We start from the raw sequence: 26,813 nt of genomic DNA, 5'->3' as shown, positions 1-26,813 counted from the left end.
TCACAAGACAAATCCCGTCCTGGCCCCGTGCATTAGTGAGTTCTTGGCATCGGCCCTGGACGGCCTCAGCAGGGACGTGGGGTCGTGGGAGGCCTGGCTCTGGTACTGAGATGTCTAGACGTTGCTGCCAGAGCATGGAACTTTCTAGCACAGACATCCAAAATCTTTTACTGAAGCAACAGGACTGAGGGAGCTCTGTGGCAACAACCATAAAAACCCACTTTTGATGAGCTTGAAGCGAGGTTCCATAGGTAGGTAATTAAAATCATGTGCTCTGGAGGCAGGCTAATGGGAAACTCAAAGCTCTCACAATCTTAGCATCATCCAAATTTTAAGAGGGCTGCTGGCAGGAGGAGTCATTCAAAAATACAGGTTTCCCCGACGAAGACTGTCCCTTGAGGTGCTAATTGGCTTAGGTCCCGAGTACTGCCACTAGGGCCCCCTCCCCAGGTCTACACTCCTGGGAGGCTAGGGAGTTTACAGGATGGTAGGAAGCGGCATAATACTGAGGTTGACAAGCGAGGAAGAACTTCCAGAGTAAGGAAGACCTGGGTTAAAATCCCACCATTTTCCAGTCCTGTGACTTTGGGTAAATCATCAAATATGGCTGTTCTTTGGTTTCCTCATTGGTCAGGTAGGGACAGATGTTCCTGCTGTACAAATCTGAGGCATGAAAGGAGATAAAAGGTACGGATAATAGGCACGTGGAAACAGAAAACTCCCCCGCGCGATATTATTCATAACAGAGGGAGCAGGAAGACCAGGAGGGGACATATGAACTTGCTCTTTCTCTCCCCCACATTGCCTCCAGGGCTTACCAGAAGTGGAAATTTGTACCAACAAGCATCTACCCACAAGTGCTAGTGAAGCTCTTTTCTCTCCAGCTCCCTCCTCCCAGCTGTCCTCCACAGCCTCCTCCCCAAGGCAGGGACAGCCCTCCCTCATGCCGGGCTTCTCTAAGAAAAGTGAGCACAACCCTCTCCCCTGGAGCTGCCCTTCCAATTCCCCAGCCATACCCTTCCATACCCATGCCAGGGGTTGGGGGGTGGGGAGTGCTGTCCTTGCTTCCAGCCTCTAACATCAAGCATGCCCAGCTGGCCAAGCCCAGACCCCAGTCCTAACCCCTGGTTTCCAGATTAATGGGCAGGTTGGCCTTACTCTGCCTGCTCACCTCTCCAGGGGTAGACTCATGTGAGCCTCCGGTCCCAGCCGTAAGGCTCAAGCTGCCTTATCACCAGCAACCCTCACATTTTCGCGTCTTCTGGCTCCAACTAGCAGGAGGCGCAAATGACCAGGCTTGTCCACCCCTCTGAGAATTTTACTACTTTGGATAAGACGACAAGATGGAGTCACCACCAGACAATGGCACCTTCTGAAACCGTTGTCTACGAAAGGAGGAGCGAATCCAAGTGGGACCGGTGTTATTCTGAGAAGTGGAGGAAGGGAGGCTCGTTGGGGTCTCAGGAGTCTCTCAAGAAAGAGAGACCACCACAGAGGAGGGCCTACACGAATCACCACCAGCTACGCAGAGGGCTGGCAGGGCAGAAGTAGGGGTGAACGATTTAATCACGGGAGCCCAAGACAGCCCAAGAGGCAGTCACCGGCTATGGTGATAGTTATCAACCTGTGCTGTACTGAAAATCACATCAGATAGGGACGCCTGGGTGGCCCAGTCAGTTAAGCGTCCAATTTCCGCTCAGGTCATGATCTCAGTCTGTGAGTTCGAGCCCTGCATTGGGCTCTGTGCTAGCAGCTCAGAGCCTGGAGCCTGCTTTGGATTCTGTGTCTCCCTCTCTCTCCGCCCCTCCCCTGCTTGTGCTCTGTCTCTCTCTCAAAAATAAATAAACATTAAAAGAAAAAAGAAAAGAATCACATGAGAAACTGTTAAAAATACTGACACTCAGGCCACCTCCCAGACCAATGAATCTAAGTCCCAGGAGGGGGACCCAAACATCAGTGTTATTTAACACTTGCTCAGCGATCCCACTGTGCAGCTACCGTGGAGGACAATTGTCCCTGACCTCTCAGCCCCATAAGTCTAGAAAAGAAGGGGAAAAAAACCCCACAGATAACATTTCACAAACCCTCTTCAGGTGAGAACACCTTTCCTCTCCCACACGATGCAGGCTAAGCTCCCCAGCCTCCATATAAGGGCTACACTTGGTAGCTCATTGTTACCACTGCATAAACGACAATGCATGCTGTTGCTTAAATTATAATGAAAGCTAACGCTTCTTGAGGACTTACTATGTGCTGGGCACATACTCATTTCACCTGTGTTAACTAGCACAAACCGCACAACAACCCTCCAAGGAAGCTCTCTTATTATTGGCTCCATTTACCAGAGAAGAAAACTGAGGGTTGGAAAGGCTAAGTAAACTGAAGTTTATTGCTACTTATGGGTAGAACTGGGATTTCATCAAGCAGTCTGACCTTAGAGTCCATCACCTTTATCAACCAAGCCTCTCACTGCTGGGGCGCCTGGGGGGTTCAGTCAGTTGAGCGTCCGGCTTTGGTTCAGGTCATGATCTCACCGTTTGTGAGTTTGAGCCCCACATCGGGCTCTGTGCTGACAGCTCAGAGCCTGCTTCAGATTCTGTGTCCCCTTCGCTCTCCGCCCCACCCCTGCTTGTGCTCTGTCTCTCTCTGTCTTTCAAAAATGAATAAACATAAAAAAAGACTCTCACTGCTTTCATTCGATATCTTTATGGTAAGCACTGAGAATATTAACAGCAAACAAGCAAAGGTCTTGTCTTAAGGAGCTTGCAGGTGTGTGCGTGTGCGTGTGCCTGTGTGTGCACAGGTGTGTTGAGGGAGAGCGAGCATGGATTAACCTCCTTGACAACAGAGACGATGTTTATTCTGTCCACTAGACACTGTGCTGATGGCTGTATATGGGACACCATAGTGGCTCCATGACTTTGCAAAGGGAATTAACAAGCAAGGCAAGAGAAAGGCCATAAGAGAGGAAAGCAGGCCATGTGCACAGGGTTATCTCATTTCCCTTCGATGAGGGGGGACACAGTCACAGTTGCAGAAGGGAAGGCATCCCCTGCCCACAACCCCAATCTTTGGGGCACATCAAACACAAGGCCGAATGGCATGAATTTCCGGAACCGGCAATAATCCACAGGCCATACTATTTAAAAATCTGTAATGATCACATCATTATTGCTGGCAGTGCCTCTGACCAAGAAGGCACTAATAAGGGATCTCATAAAAGAGGATACATTTCCAGCACAAATAAGGCCACATAAAGGCTGCCTACTTTACAACCTTGATGCTGGGGAGTAACTCACTACTAGGAATTAAGCAGACTCTGGCGGGTGGGGAGGGGGCAGCGGGAAATCTGATGAGGCCCCTTTTGCTTCCAAAGGGCCTCCCCACTATCTGCAGGCATCTGGGCCCATGTCATATGTTACTTGTCTCTCTCCCAGAAGACTGGCTGCTCCAATTAAATAACTATTTATTTCACCATCCAAGGTGCTAAAACTAATTACTTTAGCTCCTCTTTAAAGTGGTAAGAGAGACGTGTAGATGCTCCTCGAGGAAATTTGAATTTGGTTACCTCCTCCTGAATTACTGAGTGGCAGCACCAATAACAACCACTGAGACTTCAGAACCTTGTCTCACAGCCAAGGCCCTCAGAGAACAGAAGCACCCTCCTCCAAAATGCAAGGAGATGGACTGGGAAGGTGCACAGATCTGATGCACCAAAAGCAGTATGTTTATTTTAATGCATCTATTCCGGGCCAGGCTTCCGGATAAGCAAAAGCAATGGTTCAAAGCGTTCCCTTTTATTTTGTTTTTTAAATTTGTTTAACATTTATTTATTATTGAGAGACAGAGTGAGACAGAGCATGAGCATGGGAGGGGCAGAGAGAGGAGGAGACACAGAATTTGAAGCAGGCTTCAGGCTCTGACCTGTCAGCCCGGAGCCCAACGTGGGGCACGAACCCACCAACTGCGAGATCATGACCTGAGCCGAAGTCGGATGCCCAACTGACTGAGACACCCAGGCGCCCTCCCCCCCCCCTTTTATTTTGACATGGCAACTCGAGTTGTTACTAATTGCCACCATCACCAAAACTATTATTTTCATTTATTTATTTATTTTAAAATGTTTACTTATTTTGAGAGAGTGCGTGTGTGTACCCAAGCCAGGGAGGGCAGAGAGAGGTGGAGAGAGAGAATCCCAAGAAGGCTTTGTGCTGTCAGCACAGAGTCTCACGTGGGGTTCGATCTCAGGGGCCGTGAGATCATGACCTGAGACGAAGTCAAGAGCTGGACGCTGAACTGAATGAGCCACCCAGGCGCCCCAAAACTATTATTATTATAACAAATTTTATGGAGGGCTTTAAAGTGTGCTCCACAGTGCTTTCATATATATGACTCATTTGAAGTTCACAATAAACCAATCAGATATCAGTATATCCATCTGATGGACAAGGGAATTGAGGCAGCGAGGGAAATAAAATAGATTTGTCCAGAGGAACGTGCCAGTAAGTGATAAGTCAGAATTTTAGCATAGAACTTTTCACTCCAATATCCCAACCCTTTTTAGTGGTTTTCCTAGACACTGATTTCATAATCAAAGGGAATCTAAGTATCTGGGGAAGGTTCTGGAATCAGAATTCCTTCTCAGGGGGCTGTCAGGCAAATTAAGTGGAATAATGTATGTAGAATGCTTGACAGAATTGACAGAGGTCCTGGACCAGAGTCCACAACTATCACCTATTTTTTTTTTTTTAACTAGTGTTTATATTCAAAAAGAATCCAAAACTGGAAATCTTTTTTTTTTAATTTTTTTTGTTTAACGTTTATTTATTTTTGAGACAGAGAGAGACAGAGCATGAACGGGGGAGGGTCAGAGAGAGGGAGACACAGAATCTGAAACAGGCTCCAGGCTCTGAGCTGTCAGCACAGAGCCTGACGCGGGGCTCGAACTCACAGACCGCGAGATCATGACCTGAGCTGAAGTCGGCCGTTTAACCGACTGAGCCACCCAGGCGCCCCTGTAAATCTCTTGCGAGAAACCTTGTGATTTTACCTGTCTGAACCGTTTTAGCAGGATAAGGACATCTGTACAATGTAAAATATAGAAGAATCAAAGCTTTAGGCTGCTTGCCATTAAAAGGGGGGGGGGAGGGGTTGGGGGGAGCCAGCCTACCAAGTTCAGATGTGGCCCTAAATATTCATTTCCTTTCCTGAAAGATTTAGGAATTGGCTTCGTGTTAGTTAGCTGCTTGCATTTCTGAGACATCTGGCGCTAAACCCTGTAATTGGTTGGTTTTTTTTTTTTTTTTTTTTTTTTTTTTTTTTAAAATAGAACCAGTGCCTGGCAGTCACCTTTGGAGAGCGCCTAAAAATAGAAATAATGCACTGAAACCTCATTAGAATGGTGCTCAAGGATGCCAAGTTACCAGAGAAAACACTGCTAAGGTCAAGTAAGACCCTAGTAACAGCATCTAGAAGTTCTAGGAAGTGAATTACCAAAGAGTCAGAACTGGGTACTGTTTCAGAGGCACAGAATTTTATTTCATGTATGTGGTGCAAACCAATTACTGGCAGTGTGACTTTAAGACTCCTCCTCACCAAACCCATTTACATATATATACGTTTATGAAAGTTGTCTATTAGAACCAAAGGACTGATATCAAACGCATATTACACAAAATCGGTTGATAATACTCAACTGATAAACGCGGATGGAGTAACCCTTCTCATTCACTGTTGTCCATAGTACTGATGTGCTTAATTCAGGCTTTCTTCAGTTTAAGTCTTGGCTTACCTCAACTTGGGGCAAACCCAAATTCCAAACAAGCACGCTCTAAATTAATGAGTGCTATCATATTATTCTGTATACAGCTACCTGGGAATTTGCGTGCACACCAAAATCACGTAACTTAACACATATCCAGAAAACACAAAAGGCTAAGAAAAACAGCATCTGCTGTACAGATGTGTCCAGGCGAGTCAACGCATAGTTATGTTTCATAGCAGGGGGGGATCCAATGGTAAGGATTTTCTCGAAAGACACCTGGGGAGTCCTAACAAAGACATGATGTGAGCCCTAACTACTGTGCCTTTTCCTATATCCCATTTGGACACTTATTTGTTGCGAGTGAAAAGGCAGGAGGATAAAATATTTCTATTTTGGAAGTTCTCCCCATTGTCTGTCTCCTAGTCCCTCACACATCAAAGGAGACACATTCCCAGAAAATACCACAACGGTATTCCCAAGAATTGGCTAAAAGGTCTTCCCAAGATCAAGGTGTTAGAGGAAAGGAGATTGCTGGAAAATCATAAAAAGTCTCCCACAGATACATGAAATTCAGTTTCTCACTGGTTTGCTCTCACACCATGTAAAAATGGTTGCACGGATTTCCATCCAATAGGAAAGATCTATGCGAACTGGTCTGTCTTTAAATACTATCCAAGTGGTACAGGGCACGTGCTTTGAAAGTGTGGGTCAGAGGCGCCCTCCAGAGACCGACATCAATCATCCTGAACAAAGAAACAAAAGCTCTGGGCCTCAGGTGAGTACAGACATGCCATATGTATTCAGATGCTACAGAAAGAGAAAACAAAACAATAGTTTCAATGTATCCCCCAAATACAAAAGAAAGTTGCAAGCTTCTTCTCCAATGGGCAACTGCGTGTTTCAGCACCACAGGTGAGTAGCACCAGGATTCCACACAGATAAAGATGGTTAATCATTCCTCTGGGACGATGCCTAGCTGCACAGAGAGTAACAAGATTTTCAAAGAGACAATAACAAACCTCTAAAATAAAACCAGCATTAATGGTTTTAAAATCCTGCCCTGGGAAATTACTTCTACGGTGCCATGGGATTGCGGCTGGGCTTTGCGGAGGCAGATTCCCCTATAACCTCCACAAGGGAGGTTCGTAGATCTTTGAGTTTTTCAAACCAGCTCCTGCTGATTTTAAGTTCAAAGGCATTTGCACATGCTCTTACCTATGTTTACTTTTCTATGGCTGAGGGAATGTTTTATCAAATTGGTGCTTCTTTCACAAACTATTATCGTATCTGGGAATAAACACCCATGTGAGCTCTTTAATTTAAAGGCTGAACCCGGAAGACCTGGGCGGATTTAAAGCAGGGCCAATTTAAAGATTCTGCCGTGTAAATCTTTATGCCTTGTCTTTAAATCCCAGTTGATTACACCTTGGTTGGCCAGGGACCGGGGACCTCACAGGTATGAAGTTTTTAGTTATTCCTATGGCCATTGACTAACAGACAGAGTAATGCGAACAGCTTCCCCATCCACTGAGATTAAAACGTCCAAGTGTCCTCAAATACTTACTAGCTAACCATGAAACAGGGTTTCTCAATCTCAGCACTGACACTTTGGGCCGGAGGCTTTTCTGCTGTGGGGGTTGTCCTGTGCACTGGAGGATGTTGGGCAGTGTTCCTGGTCTCTGTCCACTATATGCAGGTAGCACCGTCACCCCAGTGTGACCAGCAAGGGTCGCCAGACACAGCACAAGGCGAGATCCAGTAAGAGCACAGACCCTGGAGATGGACTGTTGTTGTCAAACACTGGCTCCAACATGTACTGGCCTGTGTAATCTTGAGAAATTTATATTGGGGGGGAAAAAAAAAAAACCTCCATGCCTCAAGCTTCTGCATCTGTAAAATGGACTCAATAATACCTTGAGGGGCCCCAGTAAAAATTAAATAAGATAATGGTTAGTATAAGGCACTTTATCTGGGCATTTTATGAGTTACATCCACAATAAATGTTCACTTTTATTAGCATCATTTGCAGTCTACTTAAAAGCGCCTTGTAATAGTTGACCTGGGGGAGGAGGGGAAAGCCCCGGGGGTTGGGGGGGGGGGGGAGGGGCAGCGCGCGGAGAAGTGTCACTCGCTTCTCTTCTTGGGATGCAAAGTGCTTTAACTGTATCTCCCAAAGGGTCTAGCTAAAGCGTCCACTAGATCTCACTTCAGGGAGAGCAAGGCTGGGAAAAATAAGGACTGGATTGGAAGTCACGAAACTAGAATTCTCGCCTTGGCAGATCCCAAAGAGCTAGAGGATCCTGGTCAGCCTCGTACCTCCTCACAGCTGGGTCTCTCTACTGTGCACAGAGACACCTGTTTGGGGGATCGCTATACAATTCCTCGTATTTTCTCTGAGACTATGACATGCAGGGTCTGTGACTTCTGTTAGAACAACTGGCCCAAAGAACGCAAATGTGAACTAAATGACAGCTTCTACACTCTTCATTGAGTGACGTACACAGGCAAAGTACTTGGTAACCATCCTTGAAGTGCAGTGATTTAATTAAAGAAGATTTGCACGTGGTCTTTTTCAAAGTCTCTTAATTATGTGATGCTTTGCCAATTATTAAATTGTCCTCCGTAATGTCCACTAAGAGGAAATTTGAATTACAGGCCATTTGCAGACCAGAGATGTACTGAAAACACCCGAGAGGCTATAAATTCAACGCTGTACATCCACAAATCTACTCCGAAATTGCATCTGAACATTAAAAATGACTCTAGCCTTCACTGAATGGTAAGTCCTATGAAATCAATTAGCTGTTAAAATAGTTTAATTGGAACATATGTATTTTAATTTGTGTGTGTGTAGAAAAAAAGTCTTCCTAATCAACCCCAAACATTCGGAAATTACACTTCTAGGTAATGTAGTGAAAGAAGCGAACTTATAACTGGATAAAACCAAGGATGTGGAAAATGGGAGAAGGATGATACTCAAACAGCGGCAACTGGAAAGGAAGAAATTAAGAACCAAATTAGTATACTGCAATTATACTGAAAAGCGTCTCAGAAGGAAGTTTTAACAATTCACCATTACTCGCTAACACCAACTCATGTGTTCTCCCACTAAAAAATCGTTACTGGGTATAACTACTAATTTCTTTTCTCTTGTAGTTCTTCCCTCCCTCTTCTTTTTTCTCCCTGTCTCTGTCTCTCCCTCCACTTTCCCTCCCTCCTTCCTTCCTTTCTTCCTTGACTTCCTTCATTCCCTCTTTCCTCCCTCCCTTCCTTTTTTTTCTATGCAGTGGGGGCCCTGTTTCCCATTCCCAACAAAACTGGTCAAAAGTGAAAACAAAAAAAAGCTTAGAGGTATCTCTAGGAATGATAGCAAATGTATTCTTCATTTAAAAAAAAAAAGACTCCCAGGGGATGGTTACAAAAATAAAAAGATCTGGGGTGCCTGTGGGGCTCAGTCATTTGAGAGTCCTGAGTGTAGGACTCTTGATTTCATCTCAGGTCATAGGATTGAGCCCTGAGCTGGACTCCATGCTAACAGCATGTAGCCTGCTTGGGATTCTGTCCGCCCCCACCCCCCTTCTCTACTCTTCCCCCACTCACGCATGTGCTCTCTCTTTCTCTCAAAAATAAATAAACTTTTTTTAAAACATAAGAAAAAAATTAGAACTATCTATAGCAAGGATAGCAAATGTATTCTTCATTTAAAAAAGAAAAAGATTCCTAGAGGATGGTTAAAAAAATAAAAAGATTGATTTACGTCACCATGCATAAAAGAGATGATTTATACTTTCACAGTGGTGTTTTGGTCTGCAAAAAGATGGAAGAAAGAAAGAGAAATGGAGGCGTGCCTGGGTGGTTCAGTCAGTAACGCCACAGACTCTTGATTTCAGCTCAGGTCATGATCTCATGATTAGTGAGACACAGCCCTGCATGGGGTTCTGGGCTGACACCACAGAGCCTACTTGGGATTCTATTTCTCCCTCTCTCTCTCTCTATCACCCCCACCTGCTCGCGCAAGCACGCGTTCTCTCTCTCTCAAAGTAAATAAATAATTTTTTTGTTTTAAAGGAGAAAGGACAGCCCAGTTCTAAAATTCACAAATAGGAACTTCATACTTGAAAATGACACATTTACTATGTTGAAAATGTGCACAAGATGGACTTGCATATTCTTTCCTTGATATTTCACCTCCCTTACCTGATCCGTCTTCCCTACCCCAATGATAAAATGATGCCACCTTGGAAGAAAGGATTGAAAGGCAAACTCTTAAAAACCTGCCGTTCCCCAGCTACTCTAAGGGGAGGCTAGAAATCTGAGGATACATTGACAATTTTCATAGAGAAAGACACAGAGAAGGTGCTTAATAAATATTGCAGAATGAACAAATGAGTTAGCAAATGAGGGCATGAATAAATAAATGAGAAAATATGACATTTTGTTCACTTAAGGAATCTGAAGGAGAAAGGAGGGACAGAGGAAGAAAAACACACGTGTAAAGAAGAGGAAGAACAAGAAACTCAAAGAAATGTGTACATAGGTGCCCTGACACACACGCGTGTGCGCGCACACACACACACACACACACACACACAAACTCATCAACATCACAAAGAGACCGTAGGGAGGCTATAAGTAAGCAACAGTCAGAGGCAAGCCAGAAAGAAATATAGTAAAATAATCCACAAAAGCTTCTCCATCCACCTTTTACTGAGGTAAAAGCATTCTGGCAGGAGATCTTATAAAAAAACATTCTCTCATACAGATGCATCCCAATATTCCTGGCACTAAAACACTCCTTTGAGGCCACTGAATGCCACTTTAAAATTTGTAAAGCCCTGTTGCCTTTTCACAACCACGGGCATAAATGGAGATACATCTCTCTGATAGTATGTTGGACCCAATGGAGCCCCAGGTGACCATTCTCAGAGGGTTACCAACCTCAGTGAATCAGGAGACTCATAGCCTTCATGTTCATGTCCTTGACCGTCTCAAGAGATGGTCTTAAACCTCTATGTAACTACAGACCCTTTTAGGTGAAGCTTACACAACCACCTAGATATGCTCTTCCAAAAAACCCAAATGACTGATGTTGTGGTAGGACCCCGAGAGGTGTGGTATAACTTAGTCCTACTCGGTGTATATTTCCTGAACGGTAACTGAGGTCAAGACACTGGGGTGAGGGTGAGGCAAAGGTGGATGGTGGGGTACAAACAGAACAGGACCAGGACATGGACCTCAGTCTCAAAGAGTTTACATTCTAGTATTCTCAGGTCCTATGTCTCCTAGTGCCTGTTTCTTGATACTCCTCAGCTCACAGGCTATGGGTTGTTCCTTTGCATTCAGGACTATAGAGCCCATGTGTCTCCACCGCATTCGGTGAAGTATTTGCACAACCAACCCACAGTGCTAGTCATCTGCAAGAGATGCAGTGATGAGCAAGTGAAGACTCCCAGTCCTCAATGATCTCACAGTAAAGACAGGAGAAAGTAAAATAACAGTTTTAATGCAAGATGGAATGCTAAGAGAAACAGCGGGTTAAAGGAAGGACAGACGTATCACATCTACCTGTGGTGGGGGAGGGAAGGCAAAATGCAGGGAAGTGGAGAAAAGGCCTTCCTTCCAGGCCCTAGACAGATGAGTCATCAAGAACTCCTCCTGCCTTCTCAAGGTCTATAAATAATCCCAGGTGCTGCCATTTCATTTAATTACTCAGCCTCTCCAGATGGAGAAATATAATTAAGCAGTCTGTACCACCGACATGATATAAAGAATGGGTTAGCAACTCGTGAAACATTTGAGTTTTGAAGTTCGCTTTCAACAATGAAGTAAGGGCAAAAATGAAGAAGGAGCAAACGAAGAACTGGAGACGTCGGGGAAAACCAAATGACTGGGATTATATTCTTGGTAGAAATGGAAATAGAAACAGAAAAAGAAAATACTGGCCCAAGGGGGCTGAACTTTCCCAGGAGGAGCAAAAATGAAACCTTAAATAAAGAAATCTCAACAAGGTTGTTGAAGATAGGTTGTCAAAAAGAACCCTAAATAAATCAGGATGCAATTTATTTATTTCTTAAATGTACAAGGCCTATGCCATTGACTGGACCTTTGGATACAGACATAATAAAAATTTTACATCTTTGCGTCTGATGCAAAGATTCAGAAGAGACTATAGGCCCTAAAAAGTCTAGCAAGGAGGCTGGCAAGAACATCACGTTAAAAGAGTTTCTACATGTAGATGCTCTTCTAAAAATCATGTGTTTATAATTCCACAGTTCAAGGGAATCAGGAAATACAAATAAAATTTTAGGCATTCCAATAACAATGGCAACTAGGCAGTAAAACAAACGAGACGTTCCCCCCAAATGGTAAATTCGACAATAATCATGTGCTTCCTGGAGAAAAACACAATCAAACGTGCAAACCTACAATAATCAAAACTACAAAAAGCTTGGGGATACCAACTTTGTATGGGCATCAGATGGAAAGCCATTGAGAAGGCTGCAGAGACAGAAGCCACTTGGATTCTGACAGGAATGGAGGGAAGTGTTCAATGACAAACAGTGAAGAGACATATTGAAAGAAATACCAATTCCACCAGGGATGACAGAAGATTTCTGGGTCTTAAAAAATACAGGCCAAGTTGGGGTAAAGTCATCCTGAGCACCTGGTACTCTCTACTCAATAAACTTAAGTGGGAGCCAATCAAATTCTTTTGTGCCTTGCTTTCAAAGTAAAGCATCCTTCTACAAATTATCTAATCATTCCACTGATATTTCAACTTTCCTGTCAACATAAGCTTTTCATATTTCTTTCTTTAAACAGAAAAGCTATGTAGATTGTTATCAGAAAAACAGAATATTTTAAAGGAGTATTTTAATGACATTTGGTATTTTATATTTTTACAGGAATTCATATCAAGCTAACAGCAAAGAATAGTAGAGGTTCTACTTTAACAAACAGAAAACAATTATTTTAATTTTTGTACTGACATAAATTAGCTACACAAGCACTTATTCCCTTTAGTGGTTTATCAACACATATCTCCATCTCTTGCCAATTTCTTATTCTAATTTATCTAAAAAAGCCTTTCAACAACCTACCGTCTTGCCGTGCCCCTAGATCTGCTAGAGGGCTGTTGATCCAAAGGTGTGTGTGAACTAGAAAAAAGGTGTTCTCTCCTCTAGATACATTACTCACCAGTGGCGATGAAATGAATGTACCATCTAGAACATGTGGGCTCAAATGTACACAAGCGTATGTGGCTGCCATGATTCATCATTTCCCCTGCATGGAAGTGAACCTTCCTGCCCGCAGTGGTGTTCATACAAAGCACTTGGGGGAGACATGGCTCACCATCTTTCAGCGTTGAGAGTGACCTTCAACTCTGTCTGTAATCAAAAGATGTCAGCCACCATTCAAGGTTACCGAGGTTCAGGATGGGGTCGTGATCTTAAGATCATGTTGACACGAAAGCATGAGGAGATTGACTGGAGATTGTGTTGCAATGGGAATGTATGCCCCCTCCAGAGCAGACAGCCAGCCCCTACTCACATCGTGATTACTGCCACATCATCAGGACATTTTATGTAATATCTGCCATGTTTAACTGAAGAACTGTAAACACCCTGTAGGTTCAACAGTCATGCCTGTGAGCTACAAGAGGCGCACCTGCAGGCAACCTCTAGTCTAAGCCAACCTAAGGTCCCTTGGTCAACCATGTGCCCACCAGGTCTGTGCCTGTTTCAGTGTTTTGGAAACATTATGAACTTCATAATATCCACTCACAGCAAAGGCGGTGGGAGAGCTGAAATTACTCAGAATAACAGGCACATAATAAGGAAGGAAAAAGAAACAAAGATAACAATTTGAATCCATAAGAAAATTATTCTAGCATACGGAGTGAGCTAACATCAAGGCTATACCATCTACATGGAACTAGGAGCCTCGCCTAGACCTGCACTTGTCATTCATGTCATGTCACTCTGGCCAATTAATATGTGCGTTTATAAGCACTAAGTCAGCATACAGCCTCTTTACAAATGGAACAGTTTCTCCACTCACCTCTTTCTAGCCATTATCACATGCGACTGTGACAGTGAGGTCCTAGTGGGCAGGAGCTGATCGCATTTACTATAGCTAATGTAGCAACTAACGCCCTTCCTGGCACTGAATCTGTGCTGAACAGATGACAAATACTTTTTCAATAACAAAATGTGAGATCCCAGGCTTGAATTTGAAAACATATATCAAGATTTACCTGACTACTTGGGGGGAAAATACCAAACTCCCCGATTTAACATTCATTTTTTAAAAATTTCTTAATGTTTATTCATTTTTGAGAGAGAGAGGGAGAGGGAGAGAGAGAGAGAGAGAGAGAGAGAGAGAGAGAGAGACGGAGAGAGAGGGACAGACAGAGAGGGAGACACAGAATCCGAAGCAGGCTCTTCACTCCAAGCTGTCAGCACAGAGCCCTATTGGGAACTTGAATCCACGACCCCTGAGATCATGATCTGAGCTGAAGTCAGACGTTTAACCAACTGACCCACCAAGGTGGCCCCCCAATTTAACATTCTTATAGAAAGATGCAAACTACAACAATCTCAAAGTATGGAATCTAATTAGACGGCCAAATTAAAGTGATAATAATACTCTCCTCCTCTCTGCTGCTCAACGTAGTGCTAGCTGCAATGTATAAATGCATCTGTGGCTTATAAATAAGGAAAACAAAGGAAGCAGCTCAACACAGCTGGTCTCTAAATAAAATTTCTGTTCTATTTTATATTATCCATCCTGTGTTTTGTGTACACAGGGCAGCAAGCCAAAATTTTGAAGAGGACTTATCAGAGAACGTATATCTTTGTGTGTAAAGTAGTAGTCATGTCCTAGAAGTAATTTAACAATTCAAACCCTAGATTTCACACTGAAGCATTTTGCTGGTTTGTATGCCAATGTGCTTTGCCTGCCTAAGACTCTAATTGGTCTCACATTTCACAAGAGTTAACAGAGCTAGAAAAATAGAAAGCTATTGGGTAGCACATATTGTGAACTGGTTCTCTCAGAACTCATAAAAACATTTTTAAAATCTGTTTTCCTCCACGGAAGGTGACCTATAAAGTAGGACCTGGTTGGGCTGGGCATGAGTGGCCATGACAGAGAAGGAGGAGGGGGTAGATCTGACGGTGAGGCTATAGGAGTAGAGGTTGAACTACAAGAAAAACAGCATGCCAAAAGGACAATAACAGAAAACAAGGGATTAACCATGGAAGTGGGTATTGTTTAAAAATGGCTCAAGTGACCTCAAGTATTGTGGAAGGCAAACCAATCATGGTTTAGATGCAAGTGACCTGCCCACAGGGCAGTGCCCAAAATAGACTTCTGTTCACGCAAAGAAGACACACACACCGTAGGTCTCCATCCCACAGATAAAGAATTGCATGGATATGGATACATGTTTTATTTGGCATTGATCAAGTGTCTACTATGTGCCAGGACCCACGTTAGGGGCTTCATTTAATGACTACTTTAATTTTGATGGTGTAGAAGTTGCTATCTTCATTTCACAGGTAAGAATACTGAGGTTGGGTGGGGGGTACCTGGGTGGCTCAGTCAGTTAAGCACCCAACTTCAGCTCAGGTCATGATCTCACAATCTGTGAGTTTGAGCCCCGCATCGGTCTCTGTGCTGACAGCTCAGAGCCTGAAGCCTACTTCAGATTCTGTGTCTCCCCCTCTCTCTACCCCTCCCCTGCTCATGCTCTGTGTCTCTCTGTCTCAAAAATAAATAAAAACAGAGAGAGGCCAACATAATGAAGAAGTAGGGGAATCTGAACTTCTGATATTTCTCAAACAAAGAAGGGCTAAAGCCAAAGGGCTTTGAACTCCAAGAGGCTGGGAGGAAAGGAGACTGAGTCCCTACCAGGGATACACTGGGACAATCTGACAGGTCACAGGGCTACTTCAAGGAAAAACTCAGAGCACACCTGGTGGAGGGTCCAAAACATCACTGTGAGTAGGGAAATAAAATAACCAAAGTCACAACAAGAGAGAGCAAGTAACACTTTCCAAAAAACACCTCCTGACGGGCCAGGCCCCGGACAGTGTATCACCCTCCTTTAATATAGCAGTGATCGCAGGTGCAGAGCACACAACAAGCTTTTAAAACGCATAAGTGACAGAAAAGTAGCCAAAATGATGAAACAGAAGAATTCTCCTCAAAAGAAATTACAAGAAGAAATGACAGCTAAAGAATTGATCAAAACAGATATAAGCAATATAATGGAACAAGAATTTAGAATAATAGTCATAAGATTTATCACTGGGCTTGAAAAAAGCATAAAAGACAGCAGAGAATATGTTGCTGCAGAGATCAAGGAACTAAAAATTAGTCATGAGGAGATAAAAAATGTTATAAACGAAGTGCAAAATAAAATGGAGGGGGCCACAGCGCAGATTGAAGAGGCAGAGGGGAGAAAAGGTGAATTAGAAGATAAAATCATGGAAAAAGAGGATGCTGAGAAAAAGAGAGATAAAAAAAATCCTGGATCACGAGGGGAGAATTAGAGAACTAAATGCTTCAATCAAATGGAACAATATCCACATCAGAGGAATTCCAGAAGAAGAGAGAGAAAGGAGCTGAAGGTGTACTTGAACAAATCATAGCTGAGAACTTCCCCAATCTGGGGAAGGAAACAGACATTGGAATCCAGGAGGCAAAGAGAGCTCCCTTCGGACGTAACTTGAATCGATCTTCCACACGACATATCCTAGCGAAACTGGCAAAATACAAAGATAAAAAGAGAATTCTGAAAGCAGCTAGGGATAAATAGGCCCTAACATACAAAGGTAGACACATAAGGGTAGTCGCAGACCTATCTACTGAAACTTGGCAGGCCAGAAAGGAATGGCAGGAAATCTTCAATGTGATAAACAGAAAAAAAAATATGCAGCCAAGACTCCTTTACCCAGCAAGCCTGTCATTCAGAATAGAAGGAGAGATTAAGGTTTTCCCAAACAAACAAAAACTGAAGGAATTCATCACCACTAAACCAGCCCTACAAGAGCTCCTAAGGGGGATTCTGTGAGGAAAATGTTGCAAGGACCACAAAGTACCAGAGACATCACTACAAGCATGAAACCTACAGATAACACAATGGCTCTAAACCCATATCTTTCAATAATAACACTGAATGTAAATGGACTAAATGCTCCCATCAAAAGACATAGGATATCAGAATGGATAAAAAAACAAGACCCATCTATTTGCTGTCTACAAGAGACCCATTTTAGACCTGAGGACATCTTCAGATTGAAGGTGAGGGGATGGAGAACTATCTATCATGCTACTGGAAGTCAAAAGAAATAAATAAAAACATATAAAAATGCAAGTAAAAAAGAATACTGAGGTTGGAAAGTTTAAATAACTCTATCACCATTATGCACCTGTTAAGTAGAAGAGAAGGGACTCAAAAGCAAATAGTTTTTTTTTTTATTATTTTTTTCCCTAAATGTTTATTTATTTTGAGAGCAGGGGAGGGAAGGGACAGACAGAGAGGGAGAGAATCCCAAGCAGACTCAGTGTTATCAGCACAGAGCTCAATGTGGGGCTTGAACTCATGAACCATGAGATCATGACCTGAGCTGAAATCAAGAGTTGGATGCTTAACCAACTAAGCCACCGAGGTGCCCCAAAAGCAAAGAGTTTTGACTCCAGTGAGTGAGCTCTTAAAACACTATGCTCACCTGTGGTTTATGAAAGTAATCATAGAAAAGAGATGTGTGGAAGAACGAGAGATACCAAGCAAATACATAAACAGACAACTTCCAAAATATTTGACCATGAGCCACAGTAAGAAGTATGGTTAATAACATTACCAAGTACATACCCACTATGCCTCTCTGTGTGGAAACAACTAAAAAAAAGGTTCTACCAAAAAAAAAAAAAAGTTTTACAGAAATATTTACCCTTACTATGTGTCATACACTCTGATATATTCTGATTTTTTTTTTCTATTCTGTTTCATTATTTTAAAACTGCTGGCAGGATTTGCTGAAATTATTTTATGGCCCATTGCTAGGTCAGAACCCACAGTTTGAAAAACAGTGCCATAACCAACCCTAATGACCACCACGCTCACTGTTTCTGAGGTTGAAGCAGAATATTAAGTTTTTCAATTTCTCACATATAATCTCCCATTTGAGGCTTTTACCCAAGAAAGGAAAGGGAGGGAGGGTGGTTAAGAGGGAGAGACAGCAGTGGACAAAACTGTCCATCATGGGTCACAAGCTAAAAAGAGTAGTGAAATTAACATATTCCAAACAAGACTGGCTCTTTCTCAAAGACAAAGAAGCTTGCCCCTTTAAAGACCCATGGTGGAAAAGGTTCTGATGTCTCCCACATCCCTTTGAGTTGTCAGAAAGACATTGTCCAACAATGACTCACTGATGGAAGAAACACTGGTATGTGGTCTTCAGGCAAATTTTAAGATGGAAGGACAAGTCACATACCTACTACTCAGGTCACTTTCCACACAAAAAAGCGCCAGATCTCCTCTCAGCTACTTTTTTAAGACACTTGATGGTTAACACTACTTTAATTTGATGTGACTTATTAAAAAGCCTGGATGGCCTTATCTATGGAAGGACGCAAACTGTGGCTTCTAGCTGTAGAAGCAGCACATGAATTAGGAACGCTCAATACAAACAACAAAAAAGAAAGCATGCGGGTTCATGACTGTACTAATTTGGAAATGGTCTCAGGGAAAACTTTAGTTACCATGGGGATTTGGGGAGGGAAAGAGAAGGGGTCTCTTCAGAGAAGTGACTGATGCTATTTATTAATCTACTTGTAAGTAATGTCAAGTTAAAAGTTGCTCCAAAGAAAATCACCTTTTTTTTTTTAACATCAGTCTCTTAACATGCTGAAGGAACCTGTTCAAAACGCTTCAGCAGTGAAGTAACTTAGATGATAAATGTGTTCTTCAATCTGTGCACCAGTCAAGTAGCAATAAAATCAGAATAATTCATGCAAAAATTTTCATTATGTTTCTAAACATACTTATTTACATTTTAAATCACACATTAGACAATATGAAATATCTTTCATTTAGACAGGTGCAAACTAGAAAACAGATGCATTCATTAAACATAGAACAATTCGGCGAATTAAAAAAAAATACTCAGAGAACTCTCTGGTTCAAGTACTTGAACCACCGTTAGCTTACTTGAAAAAATATGGCCATGGCTCCGATTATTCTGTTTTCAGAAATTGCGGTTTGAAAGCTGTCAAAGTCATCTGGATTATAAAAGAAAATCTGCATCTGTAAAAGAACAATTGAAATATGTATTAGGAAAAAATTCAAACCTACATGAAAGTAGACAGAATAGCACAAGGTACCCAGATTCCTCACTTCTTAAGATTTTGCCAAATGTGTCCATCTATCTGTATTTTTTCTTTGCTAAAGTATCTGAGAGCAAACCCCACGCGTCAGATCACTTTACCCCTACATACCATACAAGCACACATCTTCTCACATAGCTATAGTGTCTTCATGCTACCCAAAGCAAATAACACTGACACCTGATTGCCTGATATTCATGTCATGGTGAAAGTTCCCTATCAGGAAGCAAAATTTTAACGAACTGAAACATCCTGAAGTAAAAAAAAAAAAAAAAAAAAAGTATGCCTGTGAGATTCATTCCATGTACACATTAAAATTACAAATGCTTAAATGGGCACATCTTTATAAGCAATACTCTTTCAGACGAATTTGAAGGGGTCTCTCAGTGGCTTTGATAAATAGCCCAAATGGAGTATTTCAGCGAATCCACAAGAAACATAATGATGGTGATAATAATGCGTTGCATTTTTACAGCTTGCAAAATTGTACCATACATTATTTCACTTAGGTCATTTGATAACCTCTATGAAGACAGGGCAGAAATGACTACCCTCAGTTACAGATGAAGAAACAGAGCTTCAGAAAGTTGATGTGAAGCTGGCTAAGATTAAACATCAGAGGAAGAGTGTAAAATCCCAGTGCTCTCCTTTCAACCTTAAATCCTTCTCTTACATCTAGTTAGAGTTTCTTATTCAAAAAGCAGAACACAGACAAATCAACTCAAAATCCTTCAATCATCTTAATGCTTGAACGCTCCTTGATATTTAATACAATTCAGAGAATGAAAATGGACCATAGAATGTTCTTGAAAGACTACATATATGATAAAAATAACAGATTTGGGTTCCAATTCTTGCTTCTTCATTTACTTGTCTGTGAGACCTCAAACAGTCTTATTTCAAAGCATCAGCTTCTTTATCTATGGAATCAAATTTACCATTGGTAGGGGGGAGGTGGGGAACAAATGAGTCAGTGTGTAGTATATGGTAGCCCCATGCCTAGACCTCATCTCTGCTCAGCCAATCACTATCATCATCATCATCACCACCAATATCATCACATTTTAAAGTTAACATTCGACAAACATCTTAAAATTTCTAATAAGAATGTCATTCCACTAATTCTGGAATGATCCTACTCCTTACAGAAAATCAGATCTCCTACATCACTCATTAGCTCTCTGCTGTGACCTCTATTTTTCCACTTTTCGAAATGACGTGATGCTATTCTCCACAATAGAGTGTGGAGATGTCCATTATGTGGGTGTGGTTACACCCAGATGGAGTTTGGAAATACGATGCTGAATGATGAATTCCCAGAGGGGAAGCTAAGTCAGAAAACTAGAAAAACTAGCTGACGTATATAGGTCAAAGGTAAACAGAGCCATGTTGCCTGAATTACCTAAGATGTTAAGAATAAGGGGACATTTCTGTTCTCAAAGGTAAAATAAGGTAGCCCAATCAGGATACTTTCCTGGAAAAGTCAGGCACCTAAATGAATGAAAGAAAGATGGGTAGATTCCTTTGGAGGATTTTCTTCCTTACAGTGAATTATTTTTACACTGTGAATTCTCACCCATTCTGGTGGCCTCTTAACAAATGTGTTGCCTTTAGGTTTGGGCTGTTTTAGACATCATGCATTTACGTGGAGAAAAATCCATTCAGTGAGTTGCAGACTAAAACAGTCTAATACTAGGTGAATGGTTTCATGTGCAATGCTACTAACCCAAGAAAGAAACTTGGTACACAAGTACATTCAGAAAATACACTTCATTTTCCTTTCAAAAGTCGGGCCCTCAAATTAAGTAAGTTCACAGAAGTTTTTCTTATTCTACAGCCCATGAGCAGGAGTGGAATTGTTTAATGCATCACCTGAATAGTGTCTGATACAAAATACTTTAAGACCTCTTCAAGGGCATTTTCATTTACGACCGGGTGAGGAAATTCATTTTCAGAAAATGTCTTTGAGTCATGCCTCCACCCATCAGGATAATAAAATGTCTCATAAAGAGAACAGTAGCAGAATTCTGAAATATCAATTTTCCTTGCTATTTCTCTCAAGTTGTAGTCTCTTGAATTATGTTAACTTTGGAAACTATGTTAAATATGAGAGTAATAAGTGGATGAAGCTTTGCTGAGTGAACTGGACTTTAAAATGTTGTGTTGTTATTGTTGAAGCAAATTTGGGCGAAAGCTGGAAAACTATCTCCCACGAATATCTTTGGAAGGTGTAGGGCCAGCAGATAAATATCCTGAGTAGCCCATTGGCTTTCTGTATCTGCTCCCAAAAGCCATCCCCAGAGCCTAGTCCCCAGCGTGTGCTTCCTAATAAAGTGACTCTAAGGCATGCTTAGTGCGTCAGTCGTCTTGCTGAAGAATCATGGCACACATAAACTGAAGGAAAAGATCCAGAAAATCTGGCAACAGAGAGATCTACAAACTGTTCCACACAGCCTTTACCAGCACCAATTATTTACCCTTTATCCCATTTGCATCCTTTCTCTCTATGTGTGCGCACATAGACACCCAATTTCTTTTTATGAATCACTGGGTAGTAACTGAGAGAAATATGCCCCTTTACCACTAAATACATAAGTGTATAATTTCTAAGAATAAGGACATTCTCTTATATAAGCACAGTATAATTATTCAAATTAGCAAATTTCACATTGATACAATACTATTATCTTATTCACAGTCCATTTTGAATTTTGGCAAATGCCCAAATAAAGTCCATTATAGATCATTATTCTGGTTCTTAGTCCAGGAATCCAATTTAGGATCAAGCTTGGCATTTCGTTTTCTTGTCTCTTTCTACTGACCCCTCTAGCTCCCACTTTCATCTGGAACAATTACTCAGTCCTTTTTTTTTTTTTTTTTTTTTAATTTGAACAGTGCGAATGAAGTGCATAGGTCAGTTGTTAGGTAGAATGAGAGGTCTGTCTCATGGTTTCTCAGGGTTAGATTCAGGTGATGCATTTGGGAAAGGGTTCCACAGTAGTAACATTGTCTTCACAGTGCATCATATCAGGAAGTGCATTGTGTGGATTCCTCCCAACATTAGGGGTGTTTAACTTGATCTTACGGTTAAGTTGACGTCTACCAGGCTTCTCCACTATAAAGGCATTAATATTCCTTCTATAATTGAAAAGTACTTTGTATGGAGCTATTTGAGACTACATATATGGTTCATCATCTAACTTTCATCCACTAATATTAGTGTCTATTGATGATTTTCTAACTGTATTATCCATTCTATGTGCAGTAATGGGATTCTAGAGTGAGAAACAGCTTACCCTTCTCCACAGTTCATTTATTCATTCATTCATTTATTTAAATCCATATGTACTCATTTATTTTGTTTTACTCAATGGGTTATAATCCATTAGCATTATTTATTTTAACATTCAAACTGTCTCAATAGGAGGTCTTTTGCACAGTAAGAAACCCTTCAAATGGATTCCTCTGTCATTTTGCTATATCCCTGTCATTTTATATTTGTTAGCATCTCCTTATTAGCGGTCACAGATGTTCTAGACTCAATCTTGTCTTTTCCCTGCTCCGGCCCTAAAATTGGCCATAACTTGGGTGGGTTCTGGTTCCTTTGAATAAGGAATGGTATTTAAGGACATTATATCCTAAAGTCACTATTTTCCAAATATGTTTGAGATTAGAGCATTTGGTTCTTCAAGAAAACCTACAGCTTAAGTGAGTGAGTCTATCCCAACCAGGACCTTCTTTGCAAGGGAAGGAAAGCTAGATCAACTTTGTATAAATGGATGTGCCTCCACCATGCAGAGTGCCATAGACATGTAAGTCCTCTCACCCATAGAAACAAACTATATTAAGATCAACTAAAAAGTCACTGGTAGACCGTATATAGCAGCACACAATCAAGGGACCAGTTCTACAAAATCCTTCAAAATCATGCACAAGCCTCACAGATCTGGATGGATGATTCTACAAGTCTACACTGTAGAATGGCTGGGCTGCAAAAATATCCAGGCATGTCTCTAGTCAGATCAAGGTGATAGATAACATAGGGTATCACATGGCATAACCTGACATTTGGAAAAAAGAATTGCATGAAAATAAAACGCCCTACCAGTGACCAGGAGGCATACGCTAAGATATAGATATAGACACTGCCTGGATGAATAGGAACATTACCAAGTAATGGGAGGGGGATGAAATGGATAGTGTGAGCATAAGGTTGACCAAGGTCAATGCTCTATTGTTGTAGGGCACAAGCAAGGAACATACAGAGTTGCCAACAAAAGGTTCACTTAACTTTCCCTTCCTCCTGCCTTGCGCCATTTTCCACCTTGTATTTAAAATGAGTCTAGTTGCAATTTGGTATAAAAACTATCTTAATGCTTGTCTTCCAACTTGAATCACTAAATCACTAGTTGTGTTAAGCTGAATGAACACAGAGCAACATAAGTGAAAACTAGAGCCTTCTATATTTTCATTAATGTTGTTATATTCTAAACATTTAGTGAGTGCTTACCATATGCCAGGTACTACAGTATCATTCATTAATACTCACTGAGGTAAGAACCACCATGATCCTCATTTTATAGCCAAAGAAACCAAGGATTTCCAAAATTTACAAAGCTGTTAAGGAAGGAGGGCGGGGTTAGGATAGGAACCTCATCTTTCTAATCTTAGAGTTCAAGGTGTTAATTACTATGCTTCCTTACAAAGGACAAGAACATTTGCTTACTGCCCATTATGTATAAGGCCCTATGACAGATGAAGACCCAGTCTGTGCTTAGAAAGACTGGAGAAAGTTAACTTTTTCTTTTTTTTGAATGCCAAAGTTAGAGTTGTAGTTAAATGTATCACAAAACACGTAAGGCAATGAATGGCTCTTGGACAAATGAGGCATACAGTAAATAAATACTAAAGTAATGTGGTGATGGGTGGGAGGGGACATTTCTTTTAAGGTGGAGTTTCTATCACCTAATGTTACAGTTGCGTGCCTAAGTCAGCTCTCACATCTCCATGATAATGGAGGCAAGAGGCAATGATCCCAAAATTCTGCGAGTAGAAAAATCCAGCAGAAACTTCTTCGGTGATTCACAAAGCTCCACATTTTAATTTCAAACAACTTGTATCTCTTCAGCATGCACCTCACCCCCGTACCAACAATGCCCAAGAAAAAACATTGTGATAAATTAAGTTAGGAAAGAGCACACAGTTCAGACGAGAGGCAACCTACTGAAAGATTCACTAGACATTTCCAGATACTGCTGGGCATCGTTTAGAGAGTGGAAGAACACACAGGAACTGCTAGAGATGAAACGTAAACGGGATGAGATAAAGATGGTAATGAGAAAGGCAGCAGCGCAATTAAAAACCACACAGGAGGTATCACACAACCCAAGAGGAGAAAGGGGAGTTTTCTGATCACGCTTGGCACCAATCTGGAGTAAGCCAGCTGAGAACATGGTCGTGGACCAGAAACACTTGCTCAAGTATAAAAATGTACAGTAAAAGCAAAGTATAATTCCAAGCCCAGTTAATGATCTGCTGGTTCCACTTGTTGGATCGCTCGGATGGGATGATACCGGAATTGAAGTCTGGGCATAATAGGTTCTTAATCCAACTCGACTTTTGGATTGCGCTGACCCATAACTGCGCTTAAGCAGGATCATACACACTCAACAATGCACCAGCTAGGTCTTTAATTCTGCCATTGCCATCACATAGGAAGACCGATGCAGGCAGGAAGTACATCTGCTGAGTCAGAGCTGTGTCTTTAAGAGTGCTTTTCATCATCAACAGTAAGTTATTTTGGCGTGAATAACATGAGTGAGGGCTCGGAGTGGCTAGAAGCAAGGACAGAGTAATGATAAAGCCAAAAAGACTAAAATGAGGTTCTTCCTATCTATAGGAATAAGTAACTAAATGAATAGCAAGGAGGGGTCAGAATTAGCTAAGAGAATGAATGGATCTAAACCACTGGAGAAAATGCTCAGGAAAGTGCAAATATACACCAAAATCAACTGTGAAATGCTAAGTGGCTCCAGGTATGGGTCTGCTAAACACAGATTATACTACTTTCTTTTTAATCGACAAGAAATTCAAAGTCTTTGTGCCCAAGTAACTAGTCTGAAATTTTGATACCCCAACAAAACTTGGTCATTTAAATTATGGAAAGCATGATAAATACACACTATATATTATACAAAAATACATGACAAATACTCTGAATTCAGAACCAATATATGGGTATTTTGCTTTGCATTAATGAAATTTTTATCCCTAGTGGCTTTTTGGGTTTTTTTTAAGTTTACTTACTTATTTTGACAGAGAGAGACAGAGAGAGAGACAGAGAGAGAGAGAGAGAGAGAGAGAGCTGGGGATGGGCAGAGAGAGAGGGAGAGAGAGAATCCTAACCAGGCTCCATGCTCCGTGCAGAGCCAATCTGGGGCTCGATTACACAACCATGAGATCACGACCTGAGTTGAAATCAAGAGCTGGAGGCTCAACTGACTGAGCCACCCAGCCACCCCATAAATGTGATTAATATTTAGATCAGTAGACTTTGAGTAAAGCTGATTACCCTCCATAATGTGGTGGGCCTCATCCAATCAGGTGAAAGTGTGAGGTGTTCCTAACAGGAAGGAATTCTGCCTCCAATTTTGACACAGAAATTCTGCCTAACTGTCCAGCCTTTGGACTCGAGACTACAATGTCCACTCTTGTTAGAATTTCCAGTCTGCTCTGCAAATTTTTTTTTAATTACTTTTAATTCCTTGTCAAGTAATTCATGAATCCTCATTTCTTTTTTTCTATACATTTTTTTGAAAGTTTATTTATTTTAGAGAGAAAGAGAGAGAGTACAAGCAGGGGAGTGGCAGAGAGAGAGGGGAGAGAGACAGAATCCCAAGCAGGCTCCACACTGTCAGCACAGACTCCTACGTGGGGCTCAATCCCATGAACCCTGAGATCATGACCTAAGCTGAAATCAAGAGTCAGATGCTTAACTGACTGAGCCACCCCTGCTCTACAAATTTCAGACTTGCCTGCCCCCAAAACTGAATGAGAAATACACCCCCAAAGGTCAGGACTGACTTTAAGCACCTATGTAGGATACGTGTATATGTGACTATGTATCACATTCTAAAACCATTCTGCAAGCCAGTTATTTTTTGAGCTTCCTTGAGCTCTGAGTTCTATCATCTTCATTCAGTTCCTTCAAACAGGCTAGAGAATGTAGCACCTGTTACAATCCAGTTCACACTCCTGTGGCTTAGAGCAAAGACAGCATGACTGGGGGACATAAATGGAGATCCAAGAGCTTGGGCTGTAGAGTCAGACCTGATTTGTATATTGAAGACACTTGGGAGCTCCAAGACTCAGTGTCCCCTTCTGTCCAACAGGGGTATTACTTCCCTCGTCACATCACGAGGCACATGCTTTGGTAAAGTAAGAACAGATGAGCAGCTCTCCCTTTTTATTATTATGTATCTTTATTTCTTTATGACCAGAAATAACAGAAGGGATAGATGAACTAAGGTGAAGATAAATTGTTTCCAAAGACCAGCCAACATCCCAATGAGTCTTTGCCACAAAGTGTAACAAAGAAACAGCCAGCTTTCACAGGCAGATTATTTTTAGAAGAAAGGTGTTTCAAAGAAATAGT

General features: G+C 41.7%; 1 protein-coding gene across 4 annotated transcripts in view; it reads right to left on the bottom strand.

The window, feature by feature from the left end:
- Positions 1-26,813, bottom strand: part of PTPRG (protein tyrosine phosphatase receptor type G) — a 712,041-nt gene that overhangs the window by 200,634 nt on the left and 484,594 nt on the right. For all 4 annotated transcript variants that reach the window (XM_019469870.2, XM_019469872.2, XM_019469869.2 and 1 more), the window contains one exon: positions 18,984-19,079. In XM_019469870.2, the coding sequence (XP_019325415.1) occupies positions 18,984-19,079 (96 nt within the window). The remainder of the gene's footprint in view (positions 1-18,983; positions 19,080-26,813) is intronic.

This window comes from Panthera pardus, unplaced genomic scaffold (assembly GCF_024362965.1).
Source record: "Panthera pardus isolate Hobbes unplaced genomic scaffold, ASM2436296v1 HiC_scaffold_8, whole genome shotgun sequence".
NCBI classification, from domain to species: Eukaryota; Metazoa; Chordata; class Mammalia; order Carnivora; family Felidae; genus Panthera; species Panthera pardus.
The sequence above is the reverse complement of the archived record's forward strand: the minus strand, read 5'-3'. Positions and strand labels throughout refer to the sequence as shown.